The sequence below is a fragment of the Ceratocystis lukuohia genome (genome assembly GCF_044167205.1).
Source record: "Ceratocystis lukuohia strain C4212 chromosome Unknown Supercontig1_pilon, whole genome shotgun sequence".
NCBI lineage: Eukaryota > Fungi > Ascomycota > Sordariomycetes > Microascales > Ceratocystidaceae > Ceratocystis > Ceratocystis lukuohia.
Window position 1 is genome coordinate 3,238,471 of NW_027263520.1, and position 14,610 is coordinate 3,253,080.

At 47.6% G+C, this 14,610-nt stretch overlaps 5 protein-coding genes across 5 annotated transcripts; all 5 read right to left on the bottom strand.

The window, feature by feature from the left end:
- Positions 1–1,004: 1,004 nt before the first annotated feature.
- Positions 1,005–2,074, bottom strand: HOO65_010801 (40S ribosomal protein eS19; the record flags this gene model as incomplete). Its single annotated transcript, XM_071006009.1, has 4 exons — positions 1,005–1,051; positions 1,110–1,376; positions 1,478–1,541; positions 2,042–2,074. The coding sequence occupies 4 exons, from the start codon at positions 2,072–2,074 to the stop codon at positions 1,005–1,007; spliced, it is 411 nt and encodes a 136-aa protein (XP_070862623.1).
- A 421-nt stretch (positions 2,075–2,495) lies between these two features.
- Positions 2,496–4,345, bottom strand: HOO65_010802 (ATP-dependent rRNA helicase rrp-3; the record flags this gene model as incomplete). The annotated part of the gene is made up of 3 exons (XM_071005647.1): positions 2,496–3,632; positions 3,688–3,822; positions 3,887–4,345. The coding sequence occupies 3 exons, from the start codon at positions 4,343–4,345 to the stop codon at positions 2,496–2,498; spliced, it is 1,731 nt and encodes a 576-aa protein (XP_070862624.1).
- Positions 4,346–4,921: 576 nt separating this feature from the next.
- On the bottom strand, positions 4,922–6,004 carry HOO65_010803 (Zinc-regulated transporter 1; the record flags this gene model as incomplete). The annotated part of the gene is made up of 1 exon (XM_070999807.1): positions 4,922–6,004. One exon carries the CDS (start codon positions 6,002–6,004, stop codon positions 4,922–4,924), a length of 1,083 nt encoding a protein of 360 aa, XP_070862625.1.
- Positions 6,005–9,738: 3,734 nt separating this feature from the next.
- HOO65_010804 (Mitochondrial distribution and morphology protein 10) lies at positions 9,739–11,533 on the bottom strand (the record flags this gene model as incomplete). The annotated part of the gene is made up of 2 exons (XM_071005668.1): positions 9,739–11,345; positions 11,437–11,533. 2 exons carry the CDS (start codon positions 11,531–11,533, stop codon positions 9,739–9,741), a joined length of 1,704 nt encoding a protein of 567 aa, XP_070862626.1.
- Positions 11,534–12,586: 1,053 nt separating this feature from the next.
- On the bottom strand, positions 12,587–13,790 carry HOO65_010805 (uncharacterized protein; the record flags this gene model as incomplete). Its single annotated transcript, XM_071005932.1, has 2 exons — positions 12,587–12,761; positions 12,817–13,790. The coding sequence occupies 2 exons, from the start codon at positions 13,788–13,790 to the stop codon at positions 12,587–12,589; spliced, it is 1,149 nt and encodes a 382-aa protein (XP_070862627.1).
- Positions 13,791–14,610: the final 820 nt, after the last annotated feature.

Sequence of the window (14,610 nt, forward strand, 5' to 3'; positions counted from 1 at the left end):
TTCAGATCCAACAACCCGTGACTAAAGGTGGCCTGAAAACTTATGTCTAGTTTTGTACTGTATTAGCTCTGTGAAAGAATCTTGAGGTGCTGCTGCTTTTGCTCCAAGTCTAGCGTAGTATCTAGAGTAGCCACTTAGCGGTAGGGTGATAGCTATCAAGCTTTCGCGGGGTTTTATTGATTACACGCCTTTGCAATTCTAATGTAGTTTTTGGTAGCATTTCAATGCTGCTTTCAAGTCCTCTTGACATATCAGAGACATCCTCACATATAGCCAAGCAAATATCGCCTCGAAGCCGGTCCCCACACACTATGAGGCCTAGCTAGCAAATTCTACAAGCTATTCATAAAAAATAAAACGGCTGCGGCCGATATCAACACTTGAGTCACACAGCCTCATTTTTGATCGCCTTTTCCACAGTACTCTAATAACAAGCGGCACGGTTGTGGTTGCGTGCTGGCGCCCGCCCATCTCGCTTGTTTGCCAGAAACTCATTTCAAACGAAAGCCAGGGAAAAGCACATAGATAGATAGGCACAAAGGTAGTGGCCCATGTATTCAGCATTACTCCTTTAGGCATCGTAGCCTCAATAGCCCATGAACTAGTAATGGGTCGTTAGGCTCGCATGCACTAATACCTAATCCAGGGTTTTAAGACCACGTGGTGGATGAAACGTAGGGTTATCAACCGATTACTTTCTCCTTCTACATGCTAGCAAGTGCGTGTCCAAAGATCACAGCGATGCTATTTCCACAGGCCTTAAAAAGCTTTCTACCCGTCGAGATGAGGTTGGGAAACACGCCATCGCCATCTTCATGGTGCACACTTTAACAGGCCATTGAATTGCGCCGTAGATCTCATGGTAAGGAAAACAAGAAAGAGGGAAAAGGGAAGAGACATGGTACAAAAACATCTTAACCAACTCTATAAGCAGATAGATCCTTGAACTCCGGTTCCAAATTTTAATGATTCATTTAACTTTTTTTATGTTACGTATGAAACATTTACTCGTCATCCTCCTCCTCAGCCTCCAGGGTAGTCTGGGCGATACCTGAATTGATAGTTAGCACGATGCTCATGTTAGAGACGACGAGGCTCAGTGAACTTACGGTCCAGATCACGCTGGCCAGCCTCAGTGATGCGGCGGCCACCCTTCTCCTCATCCTGCTCAAGGACACCGATCTTCTCAAGGGCCTGGAAGATCTTGCGGTCGACATTGCCGGAGGCATCAATGTGCTTGGAAGGGCGGACACCGCGGTTCTTGGCGGTACCGTGGACCTTGCGAAGGCGGCCAACACCGACAGTCTTGCGGAGGTAGACGTGGCGAGCGACCGAAGCGGCACGGACGTAAAACCAGTCGATGTTCTGGGGGGCAGCTCACGGCTGGAACCAGTCTTCACGGTATCAACCCAACCTGGATATATAGTTAGCACAATTATCCTCCATCACAGGCCAAGTAGAAGCGGTTGGTGCTTACCGGGAATGGGCAGCTTGCCCTGACGCTTCAGGAAGGCAGCATAAGCGCCAATGAACTTCTGCGCCTACATTTCACAAGATCCTCTATTAGCAAAAATTCCGTCATCAGAGGTCTTTCGACCCCCTCACGCCTGCTCAATGGATCCCATATGTATAGACAAGAAACTGTGATGGTACAGAACTTTCTACTTTCCCCCAGCCAGTGTCGAGCCCGTTATCCATTTCAGATAAGAAATATTTCAAGTATGTCGCATTTCGTCTGTCAAGATATATTGTCCAAGATTACATCAATACCAGTAGCGTTCAAAGAGACGAATGTATTCTCAACAGTCCGGTCTTTGGCTGGATTGGCTTGTCCGGTTTTAAAAGAAGCTCATGTTCTCTACTTGCGTAAGCAGCATGATTGCTATCCTTCTTCATATATATCGTAAACTCGGGGCGAAACGTGGAAATGTTTGATAACTGATAACTTCAAATGTTCGTCGTGGAGCAGGCTTCGATTTCGTGGCTGGGGTCTTCTGCGCTTTCAGGTCATTCTTTTCGAGGGAAGTTCAGGAAAACCTACATCAACGTCGCGAACGGAAACACCACCGTACATTTTGACTGATTTTAATTGTCGGGAGGGACTTAAAGAGAGGTTATGGAAATGTCGTGAGACTGGGGCTGATCAAAAGAAAAATTGAAAGCCAGATATTATCAGCCGTCCAGCTCCCCAATTGGACGCTAGCAAAAAAAAAAGCAGTTTGTGTGTGGAGTTTCCACTTTTGGACTATCTAGGGCTCATGGCTCCACTTGAGCGTGGCGCGGTTAAACTTCGGCTGATATATAAATAATGGTTATCTGAGCTCAGGTTGACCTCCAGCTAAGCACCAGCCATGACGAGTGCTGCATGATCCTCATAGCAATAGTAACGTGTAGATGGTAAAATGATTTGCCTCATTAAACATGATGAAAGATTGATATCTAAATTGCTTTTTTTTCCTGAACGCCATGCTGTATTTGCCTTTCCGTCCAACTGATTAACCCTCTTCAGCATCCATGCCGTCATGTCTTCTCCGGTTACCGCCAGCACCTCTTGGGCCACGCTGAGTCTTTCCGCCTCTCTTATTACCCTTGCTTTCCTGGAGCTGCTTCATCTCCATCTTAGCATGGCGCTGCGCCTCCTCGACACGACCTTGGAAGACCATAACCTCGTTCTTCTCGGTGGGGTATTCTGGAAATTTCATCCCCAGTGCTGCCTCAATACGCGTGAAGATTTCGATATCATATTGCGTCATGATGGTAATGGCAACACCAGATTTACCGGCACGAGCTGTGCGGCCGACTCTGTGTACATAAGTCTTGCTATCTTGGGGTAGGTCAAAGTTGATGACCAAATCGACCTTTGGGATATCCAAACCACGCGCAGCGACGTCAGTAGCTACCAGGATCTCACGAGATCCAGACTTGAACTTGTTCAGAGCGCCCAGACGGGCGGTCTGGGACAGCTGGCCATACAGAGGGATAGCCCCAAATCCAAGTGTGCGTAACAGGATAGAAATGCGCTGGGCCTCGTACTGTGTACGCGTGAAGACAATGGTTGTTTGGCCGGCGAATTCCGTGATGAGATATATCAAATAGGTATCTTTGTGCATATGGGGGATGAAAACGTAGTTTTGCTTCAGAGTTGAAACAGTCTGGTACTTGTTGGCACTAATGCTCACACGAACCGGGTTACGCAGGGAGGCACGCTGCAGCGACTCAATCTTGGAAGACATAGTCGCTGAGAACAAGTAGGTGTTGCGCTCGCGAGGCAAAAACTTGAGTATCTTGTCCAGAATAGGACCAAAGTCCATGTCCAGCAGTCTGTCGGCCTCGTCCATAACCAAGTACTTGAGAGAACGTAATGAGAAACCTTTGGTCTTCTCTAGATGGTCGAGAATACGACCAGGTGTGGCAACAATGACATGGGGCTTCTTGCTCAGCGCAATCGATTGGGTGATCATGTCCAAACCACCAATGATGACGGCGCAGCGCAGCGAAATCTGCGCGCCGAGAGCGTCAAATACTTGGCCAATCTGGGTAGCCAGTTCACGAGTAGGGGCAAGAACAAGGGCAAAGTAGGGCTGTGGTTTGTCGAGAAGAGCTTGGAGAATAGGAATAGAGAATGCAGCAGTCTGCATAGTTTTGTTAGTAATAGTATTCAGTCGACTTGAAATAGATGTAGCTCACCTTTCCACTGCCGGTCTCAGCAAGGCCAATGATGTCGCGACCAGTAACAGCAGCAGGAATCGATTTCTGTTGGATGGGAGTTGGCTTCTTGTAGCCAAGGTTGTCGCAAGCTTCGCACAGAGCATCAACAACGCCCTGTTAGATATATTAGACCATGTATCCCTAAAATCACGTCGTTATTGATAATACCACAACATACCAGTTCCTTAAACGTTTGTATTTCCTTCTCTTCCTCCTGGGCTTCATCCTCCTGAGCTTCATCCTCCTTGCCTTCTTGCACGGAGCTTTCTTCGGGCTCAGAATCAGACTCAGATCCAGCGCTGGCACTGACGCCAGCCTCGGCCTCGGCCTCGAGCTGTTTGGCGACAGTCTGTTCCTCGTCATCGTCTTCAGAGTCCTCTTCAGACTCTTCCGCGGGCTGAGGTACAGGTTTCGTAGTCTTCTTTAGTGGCTCCTTCTTAGCCTTGGGTTTCTCCGAAGTAAAAGAAGCAACAGTGGCGGTAGTATTCTTGGCGACGGTGGACTTCTTCTTGAGATTCTTTGCTTTCATGTTTGCTTCAATTTTAGCCTTGTCGCGCATCAGCTTAGGCGTTTTCTTCGTCTTGAGGCCGTCGGCATCGTAAGAAAGCTTGCGCTTCTTCACGATATTGGCTGGCATTTTGCGGTTTGCTAGGTGGTTGTTCCGATATACAGATGTGCCTGATAAATATAGAAGTAAATAGCTAATTTATTAGTGTCGGTTTATCCAGCACTTAATAGCGAAAGCCGTTGTATTTAGCATTGGGTATTCGTTGATTCCATACAACCTTCTCCATATCATACCGCTAAACTTCTGGCGAGAAAAAAAGTTAGGCGGTGTGCCGCAAAAAACGGCAAAACTCTTCACCGCTCTTACTGTGCCAGAGAACCCTAGTTATACAATCGTAACCCTAGTTTCGGCTCCTCTCATCCTCTCATCCTCTCAACAACTACCTTGATCAAATAACATCTTATCTAGAAGAGCCTCAAGTCTTTATAATTACTTCAAGAAATTGCGAGCAAATTTTTAATTTATTTTAGAAAAGCATCTTCTTTAATTGAAAAAACACCTAAAAACATGTCTGTGGGTATCAATCATGGCACATTCCATTCAACAGTCCTATCCAACAAAGCCGCCGCCATCTGTCAACAGCATGCATGCATAGTACATAATAATTTTACCACCTTTTTTTTTTCTTTCCTTTTTTCTTCTTCTTCAAGCCCATTTGGCTAGTAAAGCCATGACACCTGCTCCAAAGCCCACGCAGGACAGAGCGGCAAACTTGACTCGGAGGGGTGAGCGGTTCATATCCTCGTTGAACATGAACTCATGAGCGAGTAGCTCAACTAAGCCAGTATACATGAGGATGCCGCCAGATATGGAATCAAAGATGCCGTTAATAAGGGTTTGGGTGTTGCCGTTGTTAGGGCGGGCACCAAGACCGGCGGCAATACCAATGGGGGTGGAGACGGCGTACAAAAGCGACAGCAAGAAAGGCCACCAGCCGCGACCCTTGGGCCAGTTGACGGCAGCCAAGCGAGAGCCGAGACCAAGACCCTCCATCAACTGGTGGAAAACCAATACAATAGTGAGAACAACAACCTCATCAGTTGTAGACAGAACTAAACCAATGAAAACACTGTGGAAGATAACACCAAACTCTAAAATAAGGATGGCAATAATTTGACCAGAGAAAGCAATGTTGTTAACGGGGCCGTGCGACTGGATGTGAGGGCCATGGCCATGGGAATGCGGTAGGTAGCTCAAATCTACAGGAGCAGAAGGCGCGTTGTCCCCCTTTTCAACTGGAATCTCGTTGTCAGAGATGCTGCTATTGGTGGGAGCAGCCTCATCGGCCATAGTGTCGTTATGGGCGCCGGCACGAGAAGTGGACCCACTCATTTTGCGGGCAATAGAGTCACTGAAGTGAGTAGCTAGGGTTTCAATGAGAACCATGAGCAGAATGGTCATGAGAGCAATGAAGAAAACCCAGTCATATTCTCCAAGCTTATCAGCAAGGCATTCACTGTGGAGAGCTTCAACAGCAGGGGACAAAAGATGCATCCATGCAGTGGCAATGATGACACCAGTACCAATGAACTTGAAGACAAAGAACATATTCTTAGGAGAGTACTTGGTGTTCAATCGACTCAAGAATAAGGGAAGGAGAGCGCCTAGCAGTGAAGAAGCTAGGATAATGAAGATAGAGGCGATTCTCAAGCCACGCCGGTTGAGATCGACCTCAGTTGAGCACTCGATTTCATGTCGACGATGGACCAAGCTCTGTTCGAAAGCCATGTTGGGCGTTAAATGGAAGTAGGAATGGCTTGAAAAACAGACAACAGCAAGCTTGAAGCTAGAAAGATTAAGCAAGCCAGATCAAGCAAGAAAATGGAGGCCAGGTGACAATGCGAGGCGAGGGACGTCTTGGGCTTTTAAAGCTGGTCGTCGTGGCGAGCAAGAAGAGAGAAGACGGGAGGGGACAGATCCTGGACAAAGGTAGGGCTAGGAGCACAAGACAAAAGCAAGGGAAAAGGAAGAAGGGAAAGTGATAAGATAGGATGGGGTGAAGGTGCAGGCAGGGTAGGTCAGCGTAGCGTAGGACGGTGTGGGGGTGGTGATTAATGCTGAGCAGAAGGCGTTATGTCGACGGCGGGTGTGTGGCGGACGTGCTGGAATCTTGGCACTCGGGCGAGAGAAGAGGAGGAGAGGAGAAGGCGAAGAAATCGGCGGAGAGTGAAAGAGAAGAGAAGAGAAGAGAAGAAAGAGTGAGAGCAATAGTAGAAAAGAAATCCGTAAGTTTTGTACTTGTCCTTGGGACACACGGGTTCTTGTCTAGATCAGGAGGAGGACATTTGGGTGCGGAGTATGTAGAAGGTTTGCCAGAGACAGGAGGGAAACAAGATACTAGTAGTAGTAAGAGTACGCGAAGAACTAAGAGGAGGAACTCAAAAGGACGCAATGTATGTAAGGATAGAACGAGCACGCCACCGAGTCGTATACAGTCAAAGCTCCGTCCGATTGTCCATTCAATGTCTCTGCAAAGCTGCACACGTTGAAGCAAAGACTGAGAAAAGAAAGAGCAGGTGGGTGGGGAGAGACTAGCATAGAGAAACGAACATGGGGCTTAGCCGCAGGACTTACAAGAACCTTGATGGCCCGTTGCACCAAGGGTATGAAAAAGAGAAAATTAAGTATATAAAATACATGGGTATATCTTTTTTTCTCTTTGACCGTATGCGACTATAATGTAATGGAACCCGCAATGCAGAAAACCAACATTCTATTGGCTCGAGAATTCATATTGACTAAGACATGAAGCAAGGATAACGTATTTTTTCTGAGTTTTCCACGCTAACAAACTACGCCGAGACCCATGAGAACCTTGATGGATAGGCTAGCTTCTGCAGAAAGGCTGATAAACGCAACTTGCAATCGCAGCGGTAGACATAGAGAACTCCTGGAGGACATCGTGGTTGACATGTTGGAAACATCCAAGCTTGCGAGCTAATTGACAGCTTAATTAACTTTGGCATTGGATCAAGCTTTTTCCCTACTGTGTTTAACTGCTCTGTGCTGCCAATCTGTCTCACCCGTGCAAAGGGCGCAAGAACCATGCTTCGAAGCTCATTCCAGCTATGGCTTCCCCTCCCTTCTGTCTTAGGACGTTGTGCTGTTTGCTTGTATAGGTGAAGGTGGACGGGGCTAAGGGCTTCTCAAAATAATAGCCACGACACTGTTTTTCATCGCAAAACGTCAGACCGTAGACTTGGAGAAGAAACAGCGTGTGCAAGTACATGCTACATGGTATGTACATGCACAACAGCACGAATAGGAGGATAAGGAGAAGCCATGCTCCCTCCCCCAAACTTGCAAATCGGCACATTGCTGAGGCAAAAGACCCCATCTCCTTTATTCCGGACTACCAGGTCAGTCGGCCCGCGCTGTGACTTGTCGTGTGATGTCGCGCCTTCAAGATTGATAACATCTGTTATATCTACATATCTCATGGGTTGATGTAATGTAAAGCACAGGCGTTGACCCCCTCCTTTAGCAAACTTTTCCATCTATGGCCATCAGGGTACTTATGAAACTCGGAACTTCATCCCAGTCGAAGTCTAGCTTTACGTTCAAGTGGTAGTCGTCACCTGTTGCCAGCTGCCTTATTCTGGGGACTTCTTTGTGGTACCTTGCTGTAAACGACCCACCAACAGCTCCTTAAGTTGGTGATTTTCCTTTCTTTTTCTTTTTCTGTTTCCATTTCTTCTAATTTCTTAATGCATTTTCTAGTAATAATACGGCTACCTAGTATCCCTAGCAGACCAGCTGTAGCTCCCTGAAGCGCTATGATGAGACTGCTATTGCCAGACCGTCATTCTACAGATGCTTGTTTTTCCCTTTGTCTCTTAGCCGTCCTCTATATGAAATGAGAGGCCGCAGACTCAGCCCTCTGAAACACACATTGCTCCCAAGCGTGTGAGTTTTAAGGCGGACATAGACAAGACAATTCTTAAACCAAAAGTCCTCCAAGTCGGTGACACTGCACGAACAACCCCGCGTGCCTTTTTGCGGTGCCCATGTCTAACGGTCTTGGTGATCGGCATCATAAATACCTAAAATTATCCGCAGACATAACATCCTAGGCCAATGAACGCCTTAGCTTGCTTGGTATTCAAGTCCATAAATCACCCAACCCACTTTGATCGGCTTACCCAAGCTTCGATGTTTCTCAAGGTACTACTGATAGCCTGTGGGCTGCCTTTGTATTCCTACCTCGTACTCCGACAACTCCTTTATAAGGGGAGAATGATTTCGTAGCACTTTATCCATCCCAATTCGGACAGGCACTGTCGTCAGTTAGCATAGCTATTTAGTAGTATACTATGAATCTTCCTTCATTCATGTATGTCTGTCTCATGCCGTGCTTCCGTGAAGCGCAGCCCTGCGCTTTCCTCTCCATCGGTTGTTGTATTTTGTCTTGCGTTGCAGCTTATCAATCATCAGGCATGAGTGCCTGGTTACGATCGAAAAAGCTATATAGCACAAAGAACTTTAGGGATGACAAACCCCATAGTTAAAAGGGTCAAAAGGAATCAGTAATCTAGAAGCCAAGAGAATAAAAAAGGATGCATGCGATCAAACTTGCTTCGCCGAAACCTCCGCTTAAGGCCTTATTAGGTCACCTGATAAATACACACCTCTGGCCCAATGTGTATCTGTACAGCCGTGCATTCATCCTATTGACATGGCATGAACATAGAAGTCTTCTACGTCCAGAGGATTGCCTACATGGAAGAAAGAGAAAAGGAAGAAAAATGAGACGACAGTTCTCCAAGGGACTGCCAATGCCCATGTGTCAGAATTGCTTGTTTGTCTTCTCGCGTGCTGCCAAGACCCTCCCTAGGCTATTGCTACTAATGCGGCTCCTCGGTAACGTCGGTCGATATGATATGAATAATTCTATTGGAGTCATTCGACCCCCTGTTGTTAGAATTCCAACTATAGTCGCCCGTGCAGTTACAAGGACAAGCCACGAGCGGAATACAATGATGGGCTTGCATTCTTGTCTTAGATTGCATGCCTCGCCAAGTGACGGCAATACTCAAGGTACACAAGCTTCAAGAGCATCAACCTTCTAAACCTAAGGACAAGATAAGCATTTGCAGTGACCAACAAGTCTCTCGGTTAGCCGCTAGCCGCTAACCGGACGTACCCGTACAACAGAAATCTCATGACAAGGCCAGCAACTATCAAGCCCCACGCAAACATCACGGAGCGGTGAGGATAACGGAAATAAAACGGAGATAAAACGGCCACAATAAAGCCATATTAAGAATGGATGTGCGATTTTATAATGATAATGTGACCATGAACGCAACCTAACCTACCTATAGCAGCATCACTGCAAATAAAGTCCCTCGCCCTTCTCTCCCAACAAAAGGCCGAAGCACCACAAGACCTGCTTGACAGGAAATGGCGACCCAAGCGATTCAGGTGAACCAGGTGAGATCCATTCTATGCAGGATCCCTCTCTACGAAGAGTACTGCACTTCTAGCCCAACCGTCCGGAAAGGTTGGTCCCGTCTCCGAAAATCAATTGCAAAGCCCAGGCCAAAAAGAAGGGCTTTGACACGCCCTTCCCACAAAAGCCCTATACGCATGTTTTGATCTAGGCGAGCTTTGATCACTTCTCTGTACTCCTCCGAGTCATTGCCTGGTGGCGTAACATCAGTAACAGTGACACCAGCAGAAGCATCATCGCCAGCAATAACAGCAGGAACAGAACTCTTTGTGACGCCCGTTGCAGCCAATGACCCTTGCGATTTCGTCAGGGACGTGGGCCCGGTGGTTAGTGGTGTAACATGCACAGAGGTCGATACGGGAGGCGGCGTGGAAGGAGTGTACAGAGGCGAAGCAGGAGCTGGTGAACTCCCAAGCGGTGAAGAAGGCTTGGTGCCGGTCACAGACGACGTAGCAGCCGCAGTGGCGGCAGAAACGGGAGGAGATATGGCAGGCGGAGCGTCAAGACGCCATTCCATCTTTGCCTGGAAACTACGTTCAAACCCGGATGTCTGCGCCGCAGGCAGTTCTGCTGATGAGTTGTCTTGCGGACTTTGTGCTGGCACAGGTTTCATTGTGGAACCTAGCGCCTGTCCTACCAGCGGTTTTGGCTTTTGGGATGTCATCGCCATATTCTCGGTCTGCCTTTGGATAGATGACCTCTTTATGTTGGCTGTTTTGCTTTTGTCTGGCTCCACAGCATCAGACATCGCAGCCACCCTCGATGGAAAACTCTTTCGCCAAAGCTCAATGCCCACCATCCAATCACTCTCATAGCTATACACGTTAAAGTCCAGCCTTGTCCCTAGCGTGCACAGCTTCCCCGCCATAACAGCATAGCTAGCACTAATGCTACCCATGAGGGGGTTAATCGTCAGTGTTGCCGTAAGTGGTGTGCCCATGTGCTCTGGCAAAGTAGCAAACCTCGCACCGAGACTGATTCCGCCACTTTTATTCAAAGTTCCGTAGTATATCTCCGCACCTGTGCTAAATCGCCCAAAAATGCGCTCGCGCTCGCCATCGCCGGGAAATGGCAACGGTGCCTTTTCGTCGTGAGCATGGAAGTTGTAGATACCACGCAAGCCCAATAGCCCGCCATCGGAAGATGCCAGCCCCTCTATTGCGTAACGGCCGACATCGTATTGCGCCAGACCTAGTACTGTTCCGCCGTTGCGCAGAGTCTTGGACGATACCGCACTAAGTTGTACCTGAAGCGCAGACGAAAGCTTTTTCACGACAAGAGCTTCAAGCATAGATTGGGGCAGATAAAGCCGGCCGTAGAGAAGCGATGGATAGGAAAGTTTTGAGGTTGCATTGGGGCCGTTAAGTGCGGCTTTCGAAGCCGAAGGGTCGGTGTTGAGTGGTGAAAGAGAACGGTAAGATTGCATGCGCGAAGGAAGTGAGACCTTTTCCGATTGCGGAGTGAAGTATCGCTGAACGGGGACAGAGGAGTAGAGGTATGATAGAGAGCCATCAACTACGCCAATAGTCCCAAGTTCATAGGATGTTGCGAACTGGGGCGTCGCCAAGGAAGACAGGGTCATGTGTAAACCCTGAGGCGTATGGAAGTTGAGAAGGCCTGAGGTTCAATCAAGAGTCAGTATTCTCACTAAATCTTTCGGCTATAGATAAAATGCAATTTAACAGTAGATAGAGCCATAGGCGCATACCGTCGGCAGTAACATCAAGTGATGAGTATGAGTTATCCCGGTGCCAGCCTGTGGCATCGTAAAAGGCCTTTTGTACGGCCTCCATGAATTCTCTCATCTTCCAATGTATCTTCTTTCGCAGCTGTGAACCCCCATTGATGGAATATATCTGATGCTGCAGTGGGCCCCTTATCTATAACATATCACTGGGCTTTTTCTAAACGAAACATCAAAACCCCCTCCAAAAAAGTAAGTATAGGTAGTCGGTGAGCTTTCTGGAGTCTTTACTGACGTCGTCCCGAATTTCTATGTGGGGATATTCCGGGTAATCCCCGGCTCAATGCCAGGTTAGTCATCCCTATATACGTTGGTGGCGCCGCCTACATCCGCTCCCCCCCCATTCCTATTTTCGCTCCCCTCCCTTTGCTGTGAGCCCTTGGCAGCACCAGCAAGCAGACTACAGATACACCAGATAGAGATGGAGGCAGACGCTGTAGCAGATGCTTTAAATGCTGTAAATGCAAATGGTACAGCAGACTACGTAGCAGACAACACATAATTAGAGCGATGGAAGTGCCTGACTTTCAAAACACCTACTCAGCCGGTCACAAGTACGAAGTGTGAGCTGTCTGGATTTGAGAAAGTTGGGCCTATGAGAAGGAAAGCTTCAAAATGTAGCAAGTGTCATCAGGTTGGCCATACAATGACTTCGAAGGCATGCCCCCTTAAGTATTCAGAGCTTTGCAATACACAATTTTCACTACATTATTTACCTCTATCTAGTACGTATGTATGTATTTTTTAACATACCTCTATCTAGTGCATTTGCTACACATCTACATTGCTAGTAAGGGCTCAAAACACTGCTGAGATACACTAAAAAATTGATTATGTTAGCCAAAAAACAGGGGGGAGCGAAAATAGGAATGGGGGGAGCGGATGTAGGCATCGCCTACGTTGGTCCCATTTTTCATAGAGCAAAATCTCTCCTTGACATTGGTAACAAAGGATAACTCATCTATTTATACTACTATGTCGAAATCTTGAAACTGTGTTGCTTTGATTTTTGTCGACAATCACCTTATCACAACTTCTCCCCCATTTGCTCTCATTTTTGTCCGGCACTTTTTGTCTTCACATCACCGGCTTCCCCTGTGCGATACTCTCCAGCCTACATCGACTCTGATGATACCGTGTGGTTGTAAGCACCAGTCACACTCCAACCGAGATAGTGGCCGTTGCACTTAGTTGTACCAATGGCACTGTGGATGACTGAGCTGTCAGAGAGCCCTGAGTAATCTTCGAGGAAGCTTCTCAATATGGCAGCAACATCGCTAGTAGTGAATCTATAAATGAAGGATTAGCGCCACTCATTATCCACAACTATCGTCTAAGCCATACCTCAGAGTATCACTTGTTCCAATTTTACGAATGACTTGAATATAGCAGGAATTCATGACGGCCAAAGGGGTCAACTGGTTGAGCTCAGTGGCAATAAAGTATCCTGGCTCACGCTCAAGATACTCGGCAAGGTCGGCACAATCGCCACGGCGAGCCAGAGGACCAAAGTCAAGGCGATAGAACTGAGCAGTTTTGGCCTGGCAATATCCCACGTCATCCTCTTCGACAAAGTATTTGATATCGTGGGCCGTGGTCCTGGATACAACAGGATCAGAGACCTCCGGCTCCCCAGAATGGAGCGCCAGGATCTTTCCCCCTTCATCATTCGGGCCCTTCAGGCTGATAGCCGGACGGTAAATCCCCTTCCTGGAAAGATGAGGAGCCTCGGCGTTAGTGCTAGCATCAAGTTTGAGGTATGCCTTGCTAGGTTTCGAAGCAACATCTGCTTTCTTGTAACCTAGTGCCTCGTCACGGCGGGAGTTCGGAACAACATCAATCTTTTTATAACCCTCAGCCTCAGCATTCCCAAAGCTAGGAACAACATCAATTTTGTTATAACCTAGAGACTCGGCACGACGGAAGTTGTTGGCAGCACTAGACAGGCTACAATACCCACGTGCATGAGCAGTATGGGCATCGCTTGGAATGCTATCTTTGTGATCACAAGCACTGATGTCGTTCTTAGTTTCAGCAACCGCCGCTGCTCCGTGAGATTTATCGTCGGCATTCAGTAAGTTTGGAGACGGAAAATCAACGCCGCTATCAAGCGGCTTATAGCCCTTGGGGACCAGTTCTTTTGCGTATGGGGACGGAAACCCGGTCTGTCCGGTCTTTTGAACAAAGTCATCGACAGAGTTGTCGTTAGCCAGGGCGGGTGCTAGGATTTGCGGGCCTGGGCTAGTAGCTTGGTTGTTTTTCAGTGGTACAGCTGCCACCAGTATGGGGAGCGATACAAGCAGGAAAGGGAGCTTCATTATGGGATGGAGATGATGTTACTTGCTGTGATAGATCTTTTGCAGTCGGTCAGGTCGATCTGAACTGATGGGGACACAGATCACAGAAGCAAATACCAAACTACTAACAGACCCAGGGGAGAATGGGCCTTTTATCTACTCTTTCCCAATATACCAATGTACTTAGAATGGCATCCCCAATCCGATGAAAGTCTCCATGGCTTTTCTTTTTTCATGCCGTAGCCAACATTAGACTAAACTGGCCGCCAGCCACCCGCACAGCATCATATACAAGCAAACAATGCTGCTTTCATTGCTTGTTGGGATCAATTAGTCTCCCTCTAAGCCCAAGCATTTCTCTCCTTCAAGATTCGGTCCGGGCCCGTATGTTTGCTATAACAAATCAAAGCGATAGTGCGGTTTAGAGCTTGTATCAGGCGTAGATATGCAGCAGTACCGAGACATGGCTCCCGTACTGTAGGCACGCTCTCGGTAAAGCAAGGTAAATTATTTCTTAATACAAGCTTGTTTGTACACATGAAAAAACAGATTCTGTAGCCAGGTCTCCAACCAAGGCCCCAATGCTTATAAGCCGTAAGCATACAGTAGAGCATCCCACATGTAAACCCCACTGACACACCATATATTACGCGACTACAAGTACGCTTAATGCGCCGCCAGTAAGATTCGTAGCTTACTCTCGATCTTCCCATCCCTAAGTTTCGAGGCTGTGGCGTTCCAACAGTGTCTGCAACGATGAGATCACCCCGCTTTATAAAGGTCAGTCCTCTACTCCACGGACAGAATAGCCACGGTGATTGTGATGATGCTTAAATACATA